This window comes from Nothobranchius furzeri, chromosome 8 (genome assembly GCF_043380555.1).
Source record: "Nothobranchius furzeri strain GRZ-AD chromosome 8, NfurGRZ-RIMD1, whole genome shotgun sequence".
Classification (NCBI taxonomy): domain Eukaryota; kingdom Metazoa; phylum Chordata; class Actinopteri; order Cyprinodontiformes; family Nothobranchiidae; genus Nothobranchius; species Nothobranchius furzeri.
The window spans coordinates 74,090,404-74,105,614 of record NC_091748.1 but is presented as its reverse complement, the minus strand read 5'-3'; the positions used below and the strand labels follow the sequence as shown (position 1 = coordinate 74,105,614).

Genomic DNA, 15,211 nt, shown 5'->3' with positions numbered 1-15,211 from the left:
CGTTCCGCTGACGCTCCGCGCCGCTGACGCCTCCCATGTGCAGTAGGCTTTACTGTGTTGGTGTTAAAATCTAGTTTATTTTTCAGATTTGTGATTGCAGCTTTAAACGATTCTTCTTTTTCTTTCACTTGACCTATGTTGCAGGCAATTATGGCAATGTATCACAAGATCACTAACAGATACACGTTAAAACACCCATTTATGCTGTGCTGCTTCCTGGATCTGATCGGTTTTAGTACCGTTGCCTTCATGGAACAACAATGATGTAACCACTACTTCTAGAGTTTAATCTGTCAGTTATCTCCAACAACCAGGCAGCATGTGCCGATTTCCTCTAACAGCACCAGAAGCCGTGCAGCTTGACCCTCCACAAGGAGGAACTGGTCCCACGCTGTTAGTGTAGCCCCGGAGTTTTAGTAGAAATTCTGAAGAGCAGATTCCAGTAACTTTGAAGTATCAAATCCTAAAACAGAATGACTAGACTTTGTACTGTGTGAATGATAAACTTGGCGGCTCTAGACACTTCATCTGCCGTGCTAGAATTATTAAAACACTTCCACCCAGGGAGCTGCCGAGTGAACTCACGTCTGTGCACCTCACCACCTCAAGTTAACTCCAGAATCAAACAAACAAGCGGTTCTTACACAGAACCTCCATGTTTATGTTTGTGTTTTTTCATTTTGTAGACGCTTTTATCCAAAGCGACTTACAAGCGTTCGATACTGTTGATCATGAAATTCTATTAAATTCTATTAAAAAATGGAAAGGTACGGGTTTAGGGGAATCGTTGGGGATTGGTTAAAAAGCTATGTAGGGAATAGGAAACAATATGTACAAATAAATGATACAAATCTGATTTGATGGATATAGCTTGTGGAGTACCTCAAGGTTCAGTACTGGGAGCAAAATTGTTTATTATGTACTTAAATGATGTCTGTAGAGTATCAAAAACTTTAAAGTTTGTAACATTTGCAGATGACACACATACTATGTTCAGGTGTGGAATTGACACAGGTCTTGGAGATGATCACACAGGAATTAACGATATTAAAAAAGTGGTTTGATATAAATAAATTATCATTGAATCTAGATAAAACCAGATTTATGTTATTTGGTAACCAAAAGAAAAACATCAAAATTGACATTTGTGTGGATAATGTATATTTAGGAAGAGTAAATGAAATTAAATTTCTTGGTGTGATCATTGACCATAAGCTCTGTTGGAAGCCACACATTACTCATGTTCAGGGGAAATTGACACGGGTCGTTGCCATCCTGGGGAAAGCAAAGAAGATGTTGGATCAGAAAGCCCTGCACATATTATATATACTGTGCTTTACTACGGCCATATATGAGTTACTGTGTAGAGGTCTGGGGAAACACATACAAACGTAACATACAGACGATAACTATAATACAGAAAAAGGCCATTAGAATAATTAATAATGTGGGGTACAGGAACCATACAAATGCACTCTTTGTCGAAATGCAAGCTATTAAATTGGTGAAGTTCAAAACAGCACAAATAATGCATAAAGCAAGAAATAAATTGCTTCCAAAATAAATCTGTTTATTGTTCAAAGAAAGAGAAGGTGGGTATAACTTAAGAGGGAAATGTGCTAGAACAACTTTAAAAACTATGACAATCACAATTGCAGGAGTTAAATTATGGGACAGTGTAACAGAAGAGATGAAAGAAAGTAAACACATAAACCAGTTTAAAGTTAAATATAAAAACCTAATTTTAAATAAGTATAAGAATGAAGAAAACAGGGTTAACCCAGCACGGTAACGTGGTTATGCTGTTGTGTTTCTTTTCTGTGTTTTTTTTTTTGTTTGGTTTATCTTCTTTCTCCATAACTGGTGAATCTGCAAATTTACACATTCTCTGTTTTCCATGTGTTGTTTTGTTTTTTATATATATATATTTATTTATTCCTCATATGTTGTTTAATTTAAGTCTGAAAGAAAATTAAACGAATAAGAGGTAAAACTTGGGGGTAGGGACAAATATGTAAATACTTCTGCCTACTCCTTTTACAACAAATAATGAATTATGTTTTGTAATGATACATGTGTGAAATGTCTGAAATAAAAATGAACTGAACTGAACATGGATGAAACGACAAGTGACTGACAAATATGTGTGCACAGCTGTTATTAGAGCCGACGATGCATTTAGTCGCACGACCGCATTCTTCGTCTTTTTGGACTCCTTTCTTTGTTCTAACACCATAATAACCGCAAAACTATTTAAAGCTGCACTTTGAGTGACTGCAGCTGCAGTCTTTGTTCTTTCTGCCGCTCGGATGCAGAAGTCTGAGGTCAGAACTCACGGCTGCTCCTCCAGAAAGCTCCTGATTCGATCTTCAAACAAGCGCTCTGCTGTTTTAATGTAAAAAGATGGTTTTCCTCCCATTTCTCCAGGATCAAGTGCTTTGTTTGTCTGCAGGGAGATCAGCAGAGCTCAATTTTAAACCTGTAAACTGGTGAAAAGCAGGTGTGCGTAAACTGAACATGTCTGCATGCCTACATCCTCTCTTTACACCAGTTCAACCGTTGAAGAAGAGATTAGATGATTTAGCATCAGAGATCCCAAGATGAACTTGAATGAGATTGTGAAGTATTTAATTATGTCTGCGGGGTCAGGAGAAAAAGACAAAATTCACTAAAATAAGAAAAGGATTAGCCAACAAAAAGTAGGCAGTTCAACTCGATTTATTCAACATTTTTACCATTTCAACCTGTTTGGTTCATCATTAGGAGTCTGCCCTGTTGGTGGGTTGCTGGTTCAGACCCAGGCTCCATCCGTGACGGTCGCTGTGTCCTTGGGCGAGACACTTTACCGGCGGTGCCTGTGTCTGGAAGCCTTGCCTCCATCAGTGTGTCCCGGGGCAGCTGTGGCATCAGGGTGTACTGTTTGTAATATCATCTTAAATGTAACGTGAGGAGATATGGGTTTTCTGTGCCAAAGGTTGTATTTTGCCCGGCTGGGTCAGAGCTGGGTCGCTCAGAACTTCCACCCACAGATTAAGACCTTTGCCGACATGAAGTCTGCAAGATTCAACAGGAACCACAACATCTGAACACCTGCAGTGCCAGAAGATGGAGTTCTCATGAAAGCTAGTCATAATAAAAGAGTCTTATGCTTCCTTTGTTTATCAATGCTAAATAATCATTTTACTCATTATAAATGTGTTTTAATCAAATGAATATATTTTGCCAAAATGATCAAGCAGTTCCAAATCACCTGAGTGATTATGTGATATTTGAATTCGCAAGCGGCACACAAAGCTTTGGAACTAAAATCCTACAGCTTTAGGGGTTTTCTTACGGTCGTCCAGCCCGTTCAAGTGGTAATTTGCAGCTCAGACGAGTTCTTTGACCCATGAACAATGCATACCTGGTGTGACTTAATGCAGCTATTTTACTTTCTTCAACATTCTTTTCTTGCATCTCTGTCTTCATCTGGCTAGTGCACTTTATTTTTTGTGACATTAAAGCAAAAACACCCATTGTAACAAAGGAAAACACACAATTACAGAGTTTAATGATGAACTGAGCAGAGTGAGATGGTCAAATCCCAGACAAAAATCAGGCTGAACTGCTTGTTGTTTGCTAATCCATGTGCGCTGGTAGAAAAAAGACCTGTGGAGTTTTCTGCCGTTGCCATGCACAAGTGCAGGCAACAGACTTCTGGGATGAGGTCCAAGGAGTGCACAAGGTGCATATGTAAACACAGAATCTAAAATTAGAAACCGGCCACGTCTTACTTTGGTCAGCAGACTGCTTGTGCGTAAGAATACACAGGCCTTAGACGCACACGCTGTCCAAGGGCTGCCAATAAAGCAAAGATCAGCATTTCTGTTTGTCTCCTCTCAGATCCTGATTCTAACGAGAACAAAAAAAAAAACACAGAAACCACATTCTGAAGAGCTTTAGCCAATAAAAACGGTTCATTTTCGGATCCATTATTGGTGGAGGTTTTTAGACAATTGTGAGAACCACTTTAGTTTTATTTGTTTTTTATTTTTAATCTACACTATTTATAGCTATGCTGTACTGGAACGTTGTGAAGAGATGGGGAATGTTTTAAGCTAGCTTGTTTAAAGAGCAAGTCACCCCCTACCAGAGTCTAACTCCACTCCCACTTCATGTTTGAAAAATGCAACAAATGCTGTTGCCTAGCAGACCGAGAGGGCGCAGCTGCTAACAAATACACACACACACACACACACACACACACACACACACACACACACACACACACTCTCACAACAACATTGTGACATCATATGGTACCAGCTAACGTTCTAGGGTACCTCTTAGCCAATAGCGATGGCAGATTTAAGTTCAAATACAGTGCAGAGTAGGGGTTGTATGAACTAGTCGACTTCACTGCTCTCTAGTGACTTTTTATGCCTGTCATTGACTAGTCGCTGTCACGTGATAATGACCGACAAGATGCAGTCCTCGGAAAAGACAGCAAGTGGCGAGCTCCTGCGCGTCGGGAGGCGACGTGCTGTGCCAGAGCGTCGGTGCTGACACCCACCGTAAAACGGACATTTGACCAAATTGTGACGTTTACCCTCTTGCAATTTAACCTTCCCCTCACCCCCATCCTAACCTTAACCAGCTTGCGCGTGCAAAGCTCTGATTGTTGATGCGCTCCAGACATCTGCGTCCTGAGCACGGCCACAGTAACATTATCAAATCAGGTGTCGCCACCTCAAAAACGAATTTAACACGCGATCGTTCATGTCGGCTCATTTCCTTTTATGCTTTCTGTCTTTTATTTGTGCCTGATGCGTTTCGCTGCTGTGGAGCGGGGCGCATCACCTGTTTTTTCCTCGGTGACGCACCGATCACTGATGCGGCCGGCAAGCAGCGAGCACTCCGCTGTTTTTGCGGTCGGTAGATCTTTTAGAACTGCAGTTCAAAGGTAACTCATAAGGTGAATATATATGAACCCAGGTAGCAGTTTTTCTTTAGGATTGAGAGGAGATGCAGGAAGACAATAAACAGACAGGACAGAAAAAGTCAAATAAAAACAAGTTAGTTTTTGTACCTGGTGGTTGTAACAAACACCATTGAAGGTAATCAGAAGTGAGGAACAGAAACTGAAATAATTATTTTAATGTTTAGAGCAGCAGGAACTCCGAGAGGCTGCAGGCGCATCAGTGAGTTTGCGGCCGCTGCGCAGGGGGAGGGGGGAGAGGGCTGAAGCAGAAACTACCGTTGTTAAAAGAAATGTATTTAACTTTGAAAATGTGGGCGTAATTTTAAGTGTCAAAAACTCCAGCGAACCAACCGACCCCCCCGCCCCCCCCCCCCCCCCCCCAAAAAAAACCCAGCTTGAACAAGTGAGACTTCAGCTGCTTTTTAAAGGAGACCACTGAGTCCACTGATCTCAGGCTCAGGGGGAGAGAGGTCCAGAGTCTGGGGGCCACAGCAGCAAATGATCTGTCACCTTTGACCTTTAGCCTGGTGCTGCACAACCAGTAGGCTTTGATCACTGGACCTCAGGGACCTACTGGGGGTGTAGGGACTAAGAAGATCACCAATGTAAGATGGTGCTTGTCCATGTAAGGCCCTGAAGACCAGAACCAGGATCTTGAAATGAACCCTGAAGTTTACTGGCAGCCAGTGAAGCTGGAGAAGTGGGGTGATGTGGGTGTGTTTAAATAGTTTATCAGAAAAAATAGTTGATTTGGGGGTGACTTGCTCTTTAAGTGTGTCAGCGTAGCTTTAATCTCAATGGGGAAACACCACAGATAATAAAACACAAAAGTCAGTGTGTTATAATGTGAAAAAGTTAAAAACTGTACACTCGTGTCGCACCCCAAACAGCTGATTAACTCAAAAAACCTGCAAAAAATTCCTGAGCCTCTAAATGGCCTCCGAGTGAGTCGGTAGCCTAAGAAAGAAGCCTGCTGGCAGGACTGCGTGTCCACAAGACAGTCATGGAAACCGTCCACAAGGACAGGAAGCCACACAGGGTCCCTGCTGAAGAAGCATGTTCATAGGGATGCTACACCAGCAGCAGGAAGAACCACAGCCTTGAGTGGATTGTTGAGCTAAATCCATTCAGGAATCTGGGAACGTTTCACCAGGAGTGGACTGAAGACGGAGTCGGGGCATCGAGAGCCTCTACACACAGACCCATCCTGCACATGAGCTACAAACGTCTCCGTCCTCTTGCCAAGCCCCACCTGAGCGGCTCATCTGGGCTAAGGAGGATTCTCTTAGACGCGCCTGGACAAACGCAGCTCAAACATCCGTACTGCATAGAAATGATGGCACACACACGCCATTAGTAATACTCCAGGGAGTCTCAGGGCAGGAAGACTGAGCTTTCTCTGTGTTATGGCCTGTATTTGATATAGCGCCCTCTAGAGCTCTGGGTCACACATTCACACGCTAGTGGTGATGAGCTACGATGTAGCCACAGCTGCCCTGGGGCGCACTGACAAGAGGCAAGGCTGCCGAGCACAGGCGCCACCGGTCCCTCCGACCACCACCAGCAGGCAAGGGGGGTTAAGTGTCTTGCCCAAGGACACGACAGCAACAAACTGAGTGGGGCTCGAACCTGCAACCTTTCGATTATGGAAGCTGGCCCTGAGACCAACTTCAGCCTGTTTAGAGAGCCCACCTCCTCACAGGTTTAAACCCGAGTTTGCATTTCAGCTCTTTATCTGCCGAGTGGGCCACTCCTTTTGTGGTTTTTGGAGTTTCAGGGTGCTCTGGTTAGGCGGTTTGTTCGTAACTCGTGTGCATTTTATCGGGCTGATCCTTTTTAGCAAACAGCACTTTGGTCTGTCCTGACTGGTGGTATAAAAATGCTCTAAAGTACAAAGTCTCCATCCCATCTGTGAATGCAAGGCTTTGGTTTGAGAAACCAATCTGTTGCTCTACTGGCACAACAGTAGGGGGCGCTAAAGCTCCATCACTGACTGAACAGCAAAGGAAGGAACATTTAGTTGAATCTAACCTACGGACAGTAAATCCTCCAAACCAGAGCTATTCACAGACATCCAAACATTTTATTATGAAAATAAGACAAAACAACATTTGAACACATGTTTGCTTCGATCATGCGTTAGCACTGATGAATGACGCAGAGGCAGAAATCAGAAGTACAGTCTCAGCTCCGGCTGCAGCGCGGCTCTCAGTCTGAATGGTTTCACAGGAAGCCGGCGTCCGAGTGCGGCGCGCCTTCCGCGGTTCCTCACATGAATATGACAGGATCTGTACAACCTTCACTGATGAGAGCTTGACGGTAGACTGTGTGTGTGTGTGTGTGTGACATCATCGCTGCTGCTCACTTGGCCTCCTGAGCTTTTTTGGCGCTTTGTTTCTCTTTCGCCTGAAGAAGCAAACCCAGACGTGTTTCCGTTAATAAAAACAAGAAAACTTTAATGGATTTTAAACTATTTTATGTCCTCAGATGGATTCAGAGTAGAAATGTGGAAAGCGGTAAAGAGGAGGGAGCAGTTTACCTTCTCCACCAGCGGTATTAGCTGCTGGTACTCTGCCAGCGTCTTCAGTAGCTCCATGATAAAAGGAAGGTAGTTGTGCTTTCGTCGAATATTTTCAATCTGCAAGATTCCAATAAAACGCACAAGAGAGCAGAAAATACCAGCGTGAATTCATTTGCTAGGTGAGAATTCTGTATCTTGCAAGATTTATAAACATCTAGGGTTGTCACGGTAACCAGTGTGGCGGTAAACCCCGGTAAAAAAGTAGACAATAATAATAACCGTCTTGTTTTTTTAAAAAACTATATTATCTCGGTGGATTACCGTGGCTGCGGTGTAGGCGCGGTGACCCTTACCAGCCACCGTATCATCTGCTGAAGTTGCCGGCGGCACATGCGCACTTTGTTGTTTACAACCAAAACTTTCTTGAAGCTAAAGCTGAAATAATGGCCAAAGGAGGAGACGGCAGCGCTCAGGAGGACATTTATTATCTCTCAAAGAAGACAAAGTGGGAAGTACGGGCATCTTTTGGATATTTGAAGAATGCCGAGGGAGTTGATAGAAGACGGCTATCCTGTTTGCAGCACGTGCAGAAAAAGTGTCTGTGAAAGGCAGCAACGCTTCAAAGCTCATGACACATCTGCGTGACCATCACCCACAACTCTACAGTCAACGCAAGGCAAGCTAACGTTAGCGTTTTAGATAAAATGCATGATCCGAGGATTTGGGTTGAGGGAGAATGCAACGAGTCGCTATATAAAGCAGCCGCAGCGCCGCTACCTGCACATAAACCGTGTCGCGGACACCGCCATGTTGAAATGACGCTATGCATTACGGGGCTCCCAGGGGCAGATAAGAGTTGGTCTCTCTCCGAGAATAATTATGAATTTACAATGATTACTGCCTGATGACATTTTCCCACATCTGCAAAGCTCACTGGAAGGACACAAACCGAGGACAACATTTTCCTGATATAGGCTATATTACTCAAGTAAGGGTAAAAAAGTATCTGATTAGAAGGCTACTTGAGTACTGAGTATCATCTGATCTAATATTTTTAAAATGATGACATCAAACAGACTAAAAATAAGAAGTTATGGGCAAATATTGGTATTGTAAAGACTAAAGGGGAAAAATGTAAACAAAGAAACATCATTACAAAATAACACATTTTAGGCAGAATTTAGACACAAACTGAGGACAATATTTTCCTGATATACTGGGTTTATTTTGAAAATGTAGCACGTTTAAAAAAAATACCGCGATAGTACCGAAAACCGTGATAATTTTGGTCACAATAACCGTGAGGTTACATTTGCACACCGTGACAACCCTCCAGACATCATTTAAAGAAGTCAAGTTTATTTAAGACACATCATGGTGTGTGTTGCTCGGTGGAAACCCGCCTTGTATCTTTTGAGCTTCTGGTTCTCCTCCTCGATGAGCAGCTGGTACTTTGCGATCTCTGACTGGATGGAGCTGAGGAATGTGCTGCTCTGGTCCGTGTCCATCGGCTCATCCTCACGAGTCAAAACAAAAAGGTTTCGGTTCAATTATTGCAAAGAAAATTAAACGGGTGAAATTCTGGATGTTCTGAAAACATAATTTCCCAAATAAAAAACGTGTTTACTTTTATTTCTAGCTAATTATGTAAAAGCAGTAGAAATGTATTTATTCTAATTTCTATGAAGCACATTAAAAACGACCTCATTTGACGACAACCTCAGAAAACCTCCTGAATGATTTCGCTGACCTCTAGTGGTGAAAAGAGTGACTGCAGCTGTGAGCAGAACACCATCAGGGTGCTGTCCCCATAACTCACCTCAGTGAGCTGAGTCTGGAGCTCTGCGATTTTCCTCTCGTAGATCATCTTCCTGTCCGACACGATGGCCATCAGGTTGAATCGGATCTCTCCTTCGCTGTACCTGGATTAACCAACGAGAAACGCTCAGTCTCTGGTTAACGTTGCAATAATCCAGAGTGGAATCACGAGTGACGTTTACTTCTGTATCCTTTTCTCAATCACTGGACGAACCGCATTGATCCAGTCGTCCTGGTTGCATGCACCTGGTGGCATCAGGAACAAACAAATGAGGCAAATAAGGTTCGACAGCAAGCATTTACGACAAAACGTGATGAAAGCGCAGGTTTCTGGGACACTGAGGCCTAACGCGGCAAACGGAGACATTATAAAGCAACGGTAGGTTTCATTATGACAGATTGTGTTTTTCTGCGCACCCAAGTCGATCGGTCCTTCTCGAAGTCCATCCAGCTCGTACAGCCTGCCGTTTACAGGAACGTAGCTGACAAAGTGGAAGGCATCTTCATCCTTTGCTGAAGACTTTGCATCAAATTCAAACATCTGCTGTCTTCAGAAGAAGGAATCAAATAACAACCATTACAGCAAATCCACAATGAACCAATGTTGAATGCTTCTATGTAGAGCCGAGGAAAATAATCAAATAATCGATGCATCGAGATGCGGACATGAAACGATTCTGCATCGTAGAAGAGCAGCCGTAATCGATCATGAGGAATGCAGTGTTGTCATGTTAACGGCGGCACCAGCGCAGCATCCAGATCTGTCAGAGTGAGCGTCCTCCACATTTACCAAGTGGTTCCGCCTCAATGTGGTACTGCAGGGCTGAGCGCTAGAGTTGTAACCTGAGACCGAACCGGAATCGAATCAGCCCGGCCGGTTCTGTTGGATTTGGGCTGTGAATCATGTTAACTGAGCGGGTTGTCACGCGGCGCGCTCCGCTCGCTCGATCAGCGACTGAGAGGGAGAGAGAGAGAGAGACATTGGCCGTGTTCGAGATGAGCCAGTTCTGCGCAGAATGGACCAGCGGTGATCGGCGAGCAGTGCATGCCGGTTAGATTTGTGTCCGACTTGACGCCGACTTGCTCTGACGTCATGCCGACGTAGGCAACGATAACCTCGTGAGATCAAGGCGGCCGCAGATTTTGGAGCAAGGCGCTGCAGTTGCTCTCCACCGGCTGCAAAACCTAGAGGATGACGGGAAACGCCTGGCTCTCACCTGATCTAAGATCTGATTGGTTCCCATTTTGATCCAAACATCCGGTGGTAGAACATGAAATGTTAGTTGGTCACGTGTATTCTGTAAATCATGTAACGTTGATGATGACAACTATATAGGCCATAAAGAGAAATGTGTTTTGTTTCCTTTTGTCACGTTTCCTATGAGCACACTGAAGCTACAGCTGATAACCTTTACTTATTATTACAGTCATGTCTTCATATACAATATATGATATCCACAAGCACGTGAGGATGTGTTTCAGCTGCTAACAGGCACCAGAATTAAAATAATTAAAAAAGTGTGAACTCTAACGCGATATCTTAATCCGTCATCACCCGCGAGCTACACATGTAGGGAAATCTGTCCGACTTAAACGCCGGCTTTCAGCCACTCCCCCTGCTGCGTCCGTCTGCTCTCGTCTGGTTTCCAGGCGAGGCGCTGCTCAACTCGAACACGGCTGCTGTCTGCTCACACACAAGAGAGGATCGGAGGACGCTCCTCCAAACGTGTTATTTTCATAATTTCATTATTGTTTCTCCTGGAAGCGCTGAGTCAGACCGAGTGTTGTGATGCCGGGAGATCCAGATTGGGGAGGGGGCGGGGTCAATGATGGCAGCTGCAGCGTGATCATCCGTCTCTTATTTAGGGACACGGAGAAGTTAAAAGGAGAGAAATAGAAGTTCTTGTTCCACTTTATTCTTTTGTTTCATGATGTTAAATTCAGCTTAAAGAGGAACTGGGAGGAAGCTTTGGTTCATTTTAGGAGATCTTGTCTCCCATCTGCTCCTCCAGACACAGCATGGACATGAGGGTTACTTGGTGAGGGTTAAGCCGGGCGGACACTGTGACTTCTTCACTGGTAGCACTCAGCTTCAGCTCAAAATGTATGACTTCCTCGCAGGGCAGATCTCAGGAGTCATGCGCTCACACTGTACGACCCAGTTCTCAGACGTGACCTGACTGTTCACACTGTACGTCTGGTAGCAACACGTCGGCCCCAAAAATATGCTAAAAATAGCAGTTTTTACTCAACACGTCAGACTTTTTTGTTTTGCCTGTTGTCCTTCGGGAGTGCTGCAGGAGGACACACAGGGATTTATGGGGGTTGGATGAGGAAAACGAAATAAAGAAAGTAAATCTGTGTGTGAGTAAAAAAACGTGTAGAAACAAAAACGAACAACGTGTGTTATTAGGGAAATAGCGGGCGAGCGGTGATGATGCAGGATTGCGCATGCGCCGTGAGCGGTTCTGATACTTTTTGGGTCGCAGCTGCTCGCAGCGCCGCTTCAACAGTGCAATACCCTCACGAGGGACGAGCAAAATATCAAACACACCAGAAGTCCGTGCGAGCTCACGATTGCTGATCGGCAGCTGGTCACGTGGTGTTAATCGCCTCTCGTAACCCCCCGACACGACCGCTCGGCGCAAAACTCGCCCCGATGTCGTGGATTCTCGCACGAGTGGAAGATCGGCTCAAAAAAGTGAAAAAGTTGCACAGTGTTCGCCCGGCTTTACACGGGACAGGTCAGTTGAAAGGTTAGTTAGCTGGTTAGTGAAGCTGATCCATCAGCTGGGTAATTTAATCCTAATCCAGCCCACAGCCTTCTGCTGGTGTTATTATCAGAAAGAATAAAACACACATCTTAAGTATTATTGGAAGTGTAGAATTTGTTTTGTGTTTTATTATTTTCTGCATCAAACAGAACTTGATTCGTTCTCCAACATTTCAGAAACGAACCGCTGGGTTCAAATAAAATAAACTAAGTCAAACATTTCATTTGGTGTTATTTCTGACACCCTTCACCTGTGGCATAAATATCTGACTCTAGAGCTGCTCAGAGACATTAAACACTCATATATGAACCCATTATGCATTTTATTATTACATTATGTGTCCTGTAGGTTTTCAGTACTTTTTAGATTTTGTGAGTTTTTGCAAAGCGTGTTTTTCTCAGCCTGAGGCGTGGTGCTGAACGAGGAAACGGATGTTTTACTTTGTTAAATCTTCTTAAATGTTTAAATGTTTTGTCCTAACCTGTTGTGAATGGAGAGCTTTTGAGGGATGGCAGGTTGTGTCAATTACGTTTTTGATTTAAAAAATAAATAAATAAATAAAAAGCAATTATCTGACATCTTCTATTTATCAGTGAAAACAAATCAATATGAAATAATCGTGATGCATCGTGATATCGAATCGAATTGAATCGTTGACCCAATAATTGTAATCGAATCGGGAGACAAGTGAAGATTCACACCTCTACTTCTATGTACTGGAATTATTTTATGTATATTTAAGTATTTTTATGTACAAATAATTCATCTTTATGACAACTGAAAAAAATCTGGCATTTAACGGGGAAAAACCCACTTTAAATCAGGTTAAAATCTGCTAAAAATAACTTTGCAGCTGGAAACCATCTGGGCAGTAGCTTACCTAGCAAAGCTGTTGTGGACTTGTCGAATCACTTCAGAGTTGCTGAGAGCCAAACCTTTCATCTGAGGAGAGAAGACGGAAGATTACAGCTCTGATCGCAGAACCCTGGCCTAAAAAATCACAAGGTGGAAAGAAGCACGCAAGTCTGTAGTAACAAGTCATGTGCCTAGATGGGTTTCATGTGGTTGCTGTGCAAATGGCTTCACCCACAATTGTTCTCACAGGACGCAGCAACAATAAAGTCAAAACAATTTTAATTTCTACTTAACCTGAAGCAAGTTTTTCCACGTTAAGAATAAACAAACGAGAAAAAAACAAGAAAACAAGAAAAAAAAAAAAAGAAAAAATGAACAAGAAATTGAGACAGAATAAAACAATAAATAAAGAAAAAACTATTTTTACATAGCGCCTCTCAAGATAAAAATCACGAGGCGCTTCACAAAAACAAAAAACTTCAAGTATAAAAAAGATTTAAAATATGTTTAAAATGGGAAAAAATTTAAATTTTCAATTAAAAAATGTAAGGAAGGGAAGAGAGAAAATGAATAGGAAAGAGGGAAATCAGTGGATCCCGGGAAAGGCGGAATAAGAGAAGAACAAGGAAAGGGTGCTGATGACGGTCACGCAGAAGCCAGCTTTAGCAGGCGAGTTCAGCTGCTTTTTAAAGGAGACCCCTGAGTCCACTGTTAAAAGTGGGATAAATGTTTTAACAAAGCACTTTTACTATATTGCTTGAAATTCTCTTCACACACACCAATGGCAACCTGTCTAATGTTTTGCCCAAAAATTCACGATTTGATTTGCCACTGAAACACAGTCCTAGAAAAATATACTTGCACACTTAGGTGTGAAAAAGGTGACCACTCCCATTCCTAATGATTGGATCAGCATCTATCCATCAAACTGCCCTCTGACCGCCTCTCCCACCTCCGCTCGTACCTCTCCATTTGCACAAATTGGAACAGCTGAACAGGAGGCAGGCTGCATATTGTTGAAGGGCCTGGTGTCTGCGAATGCAGCCTGTACGCCGTGTTTTCCCACACAACAAACACCACACTACATTAGCTGGCATGCTACATTGTGATATGGTTACAGATGTGTGTTGCAATTGGACTCGTGGCGGAAAAAGTGTTGAAATGGGTTGAAAACATAAACATGAGCCCACGGGAACAAGCTTTATGTGCGGCTGTATTCTGGAAGTGCAGCTCTGTTCAAATATAGTGTTATGGAGCAAACACAAAAAAAAAAAAATACCATCAACGTACAGCTGCATCAAAACTCAGTGAAAACTCTCTGAACTCTGTCAGCGTGTCTCCGAGCAGCATGTCAGCATGAGTGCAATTGAGGAGAACGCTGATGATCGCCTGGGTGGCACAAGCGTTGTTAATGACCTGTAAACACACAAAGAATGAATGACAGCTTCACAACAGCATTTTTCATGAAAGAAAATAACATGTTTTATTAAATGGGATGGGCACCAGGATCCTCGCAGTTATTCGAGGGTGGGAACCTACTTTAAGACGTGAAATACAGTAAGCCCGGTCATACAGGATGCAAGAAAATTCAATCTGAAAGTCTTAATCGTATTAGAAGGAAAGCCACACCACAGACTAAAATGTGTCGTTTCACCCTTTAGATACACATCCAAAGCAAATCAAAGCAGGAAGCTGTGGCTTTATTTTAGTCTTCACTATTGAGATAAACTAAGTAGATGGAAATTTACCTGTTTGGCAAAGAAAATGTGATCAAGCCTCGAGTCCTGCACAATAGACCCTGCAGGCTCCTCTCCTGGTTGCCACTTGAAGAGAAAAATCAAGCCGTGAACTGGTCTGGAAAGAAGCAAACGGTGTTTTTATCTTGGTTCTGTTTAAGATGGATCATGAACATGTAAGCTGTGATTAGGAGGTGAACACACTTCAAGTTCTCAAAGTTCTCCGGCTCCATACTCCATATCTCTTCAACCTGAGCTCCTTTACAGCCTGAAAAAGGCAAAAACAATCAGCACTCGTGCAGAACAGTACCTGCTTTGTAGGGAGAAGAATACGAACGTGATGTATAAGATAGAAGTGTATACGATGCGATCAATCCGCTGCTTGTGATTGCAATTTTAGTTTACGTTGTTTTGAACGCTGAGTAATGCTAGCCACTTAGCTTCATAATAAGCTAAGGCTAATTATTGCATGCAGGCGCTTAAAAAAAACAAAAATAGAAGGACAGCTGAAAAACAAGCTATGCGATTAATTTTATTATTATGCAAA

At 43.0% G+C, this 15,211-nt stretch overlaps 1 protein-coding gene across 2 annotated transcripts in view; it reads right to left on the bottom strand.

The window, feature by feature from the left end:
• Window positions 1-7,023: 7,023 nt before the first annotated feature.
• The window catches only part of uchl5 (ubiquitin carboxyl-terminal hydrolase L5), an 8,503-nt gene continuing 315 nt past the window's right edge, over window positions 7,024-15,211 (bottom strand). Inside the window, exons 2-11 of one of the 2 annotated variants that reach the window (XM_015971149.3) lie at window positions 14,869-14,932; window positions 14,677-14,782; window positions 14,219-14,344; window positions 12,954-13,015; window positions 9,717-9,847; window positions 9,482-9,545; window positions 9,301-9,403; window positions 8,885-8,998; window positions 7,500-7,598; window positions 7,024-7,366 (exon numbers count right to left, since the gene is read on the bottom strand). In XM_015971149.3, the coding sequence (XP_015826635.1) occupies window positions 7,322-7,366; window positions 7,500-7,598; window positions 8,885-8,998; window positions 9,301-9,403; window positions 9,482-9,545; window positions 9,717-9,847; window positions 12,954-13,015; window positions 14,219-14,344; window positions 14,677-14,782; window positions 14,869-14,932 (914 nt within the window). In that variant the 3' untranslated portion in view covers window positions 7,024-7,321. Of the gene's footprint in view, window positions 7,367-7,499; window positions 7,599-8,884; window positions 8,999-9,300; window positions 9,404-9,481; window positions 9,546-9,716; window positions 9,848-12,953; window positions 13,016-14,207; window positions 14,346-14,676; window positions 14,783-14,868; window positions 14,933-15,211 lie in introns of those variants that run through there. The other variant, XM_054752040.2, reaches the window with a different exon arrangement.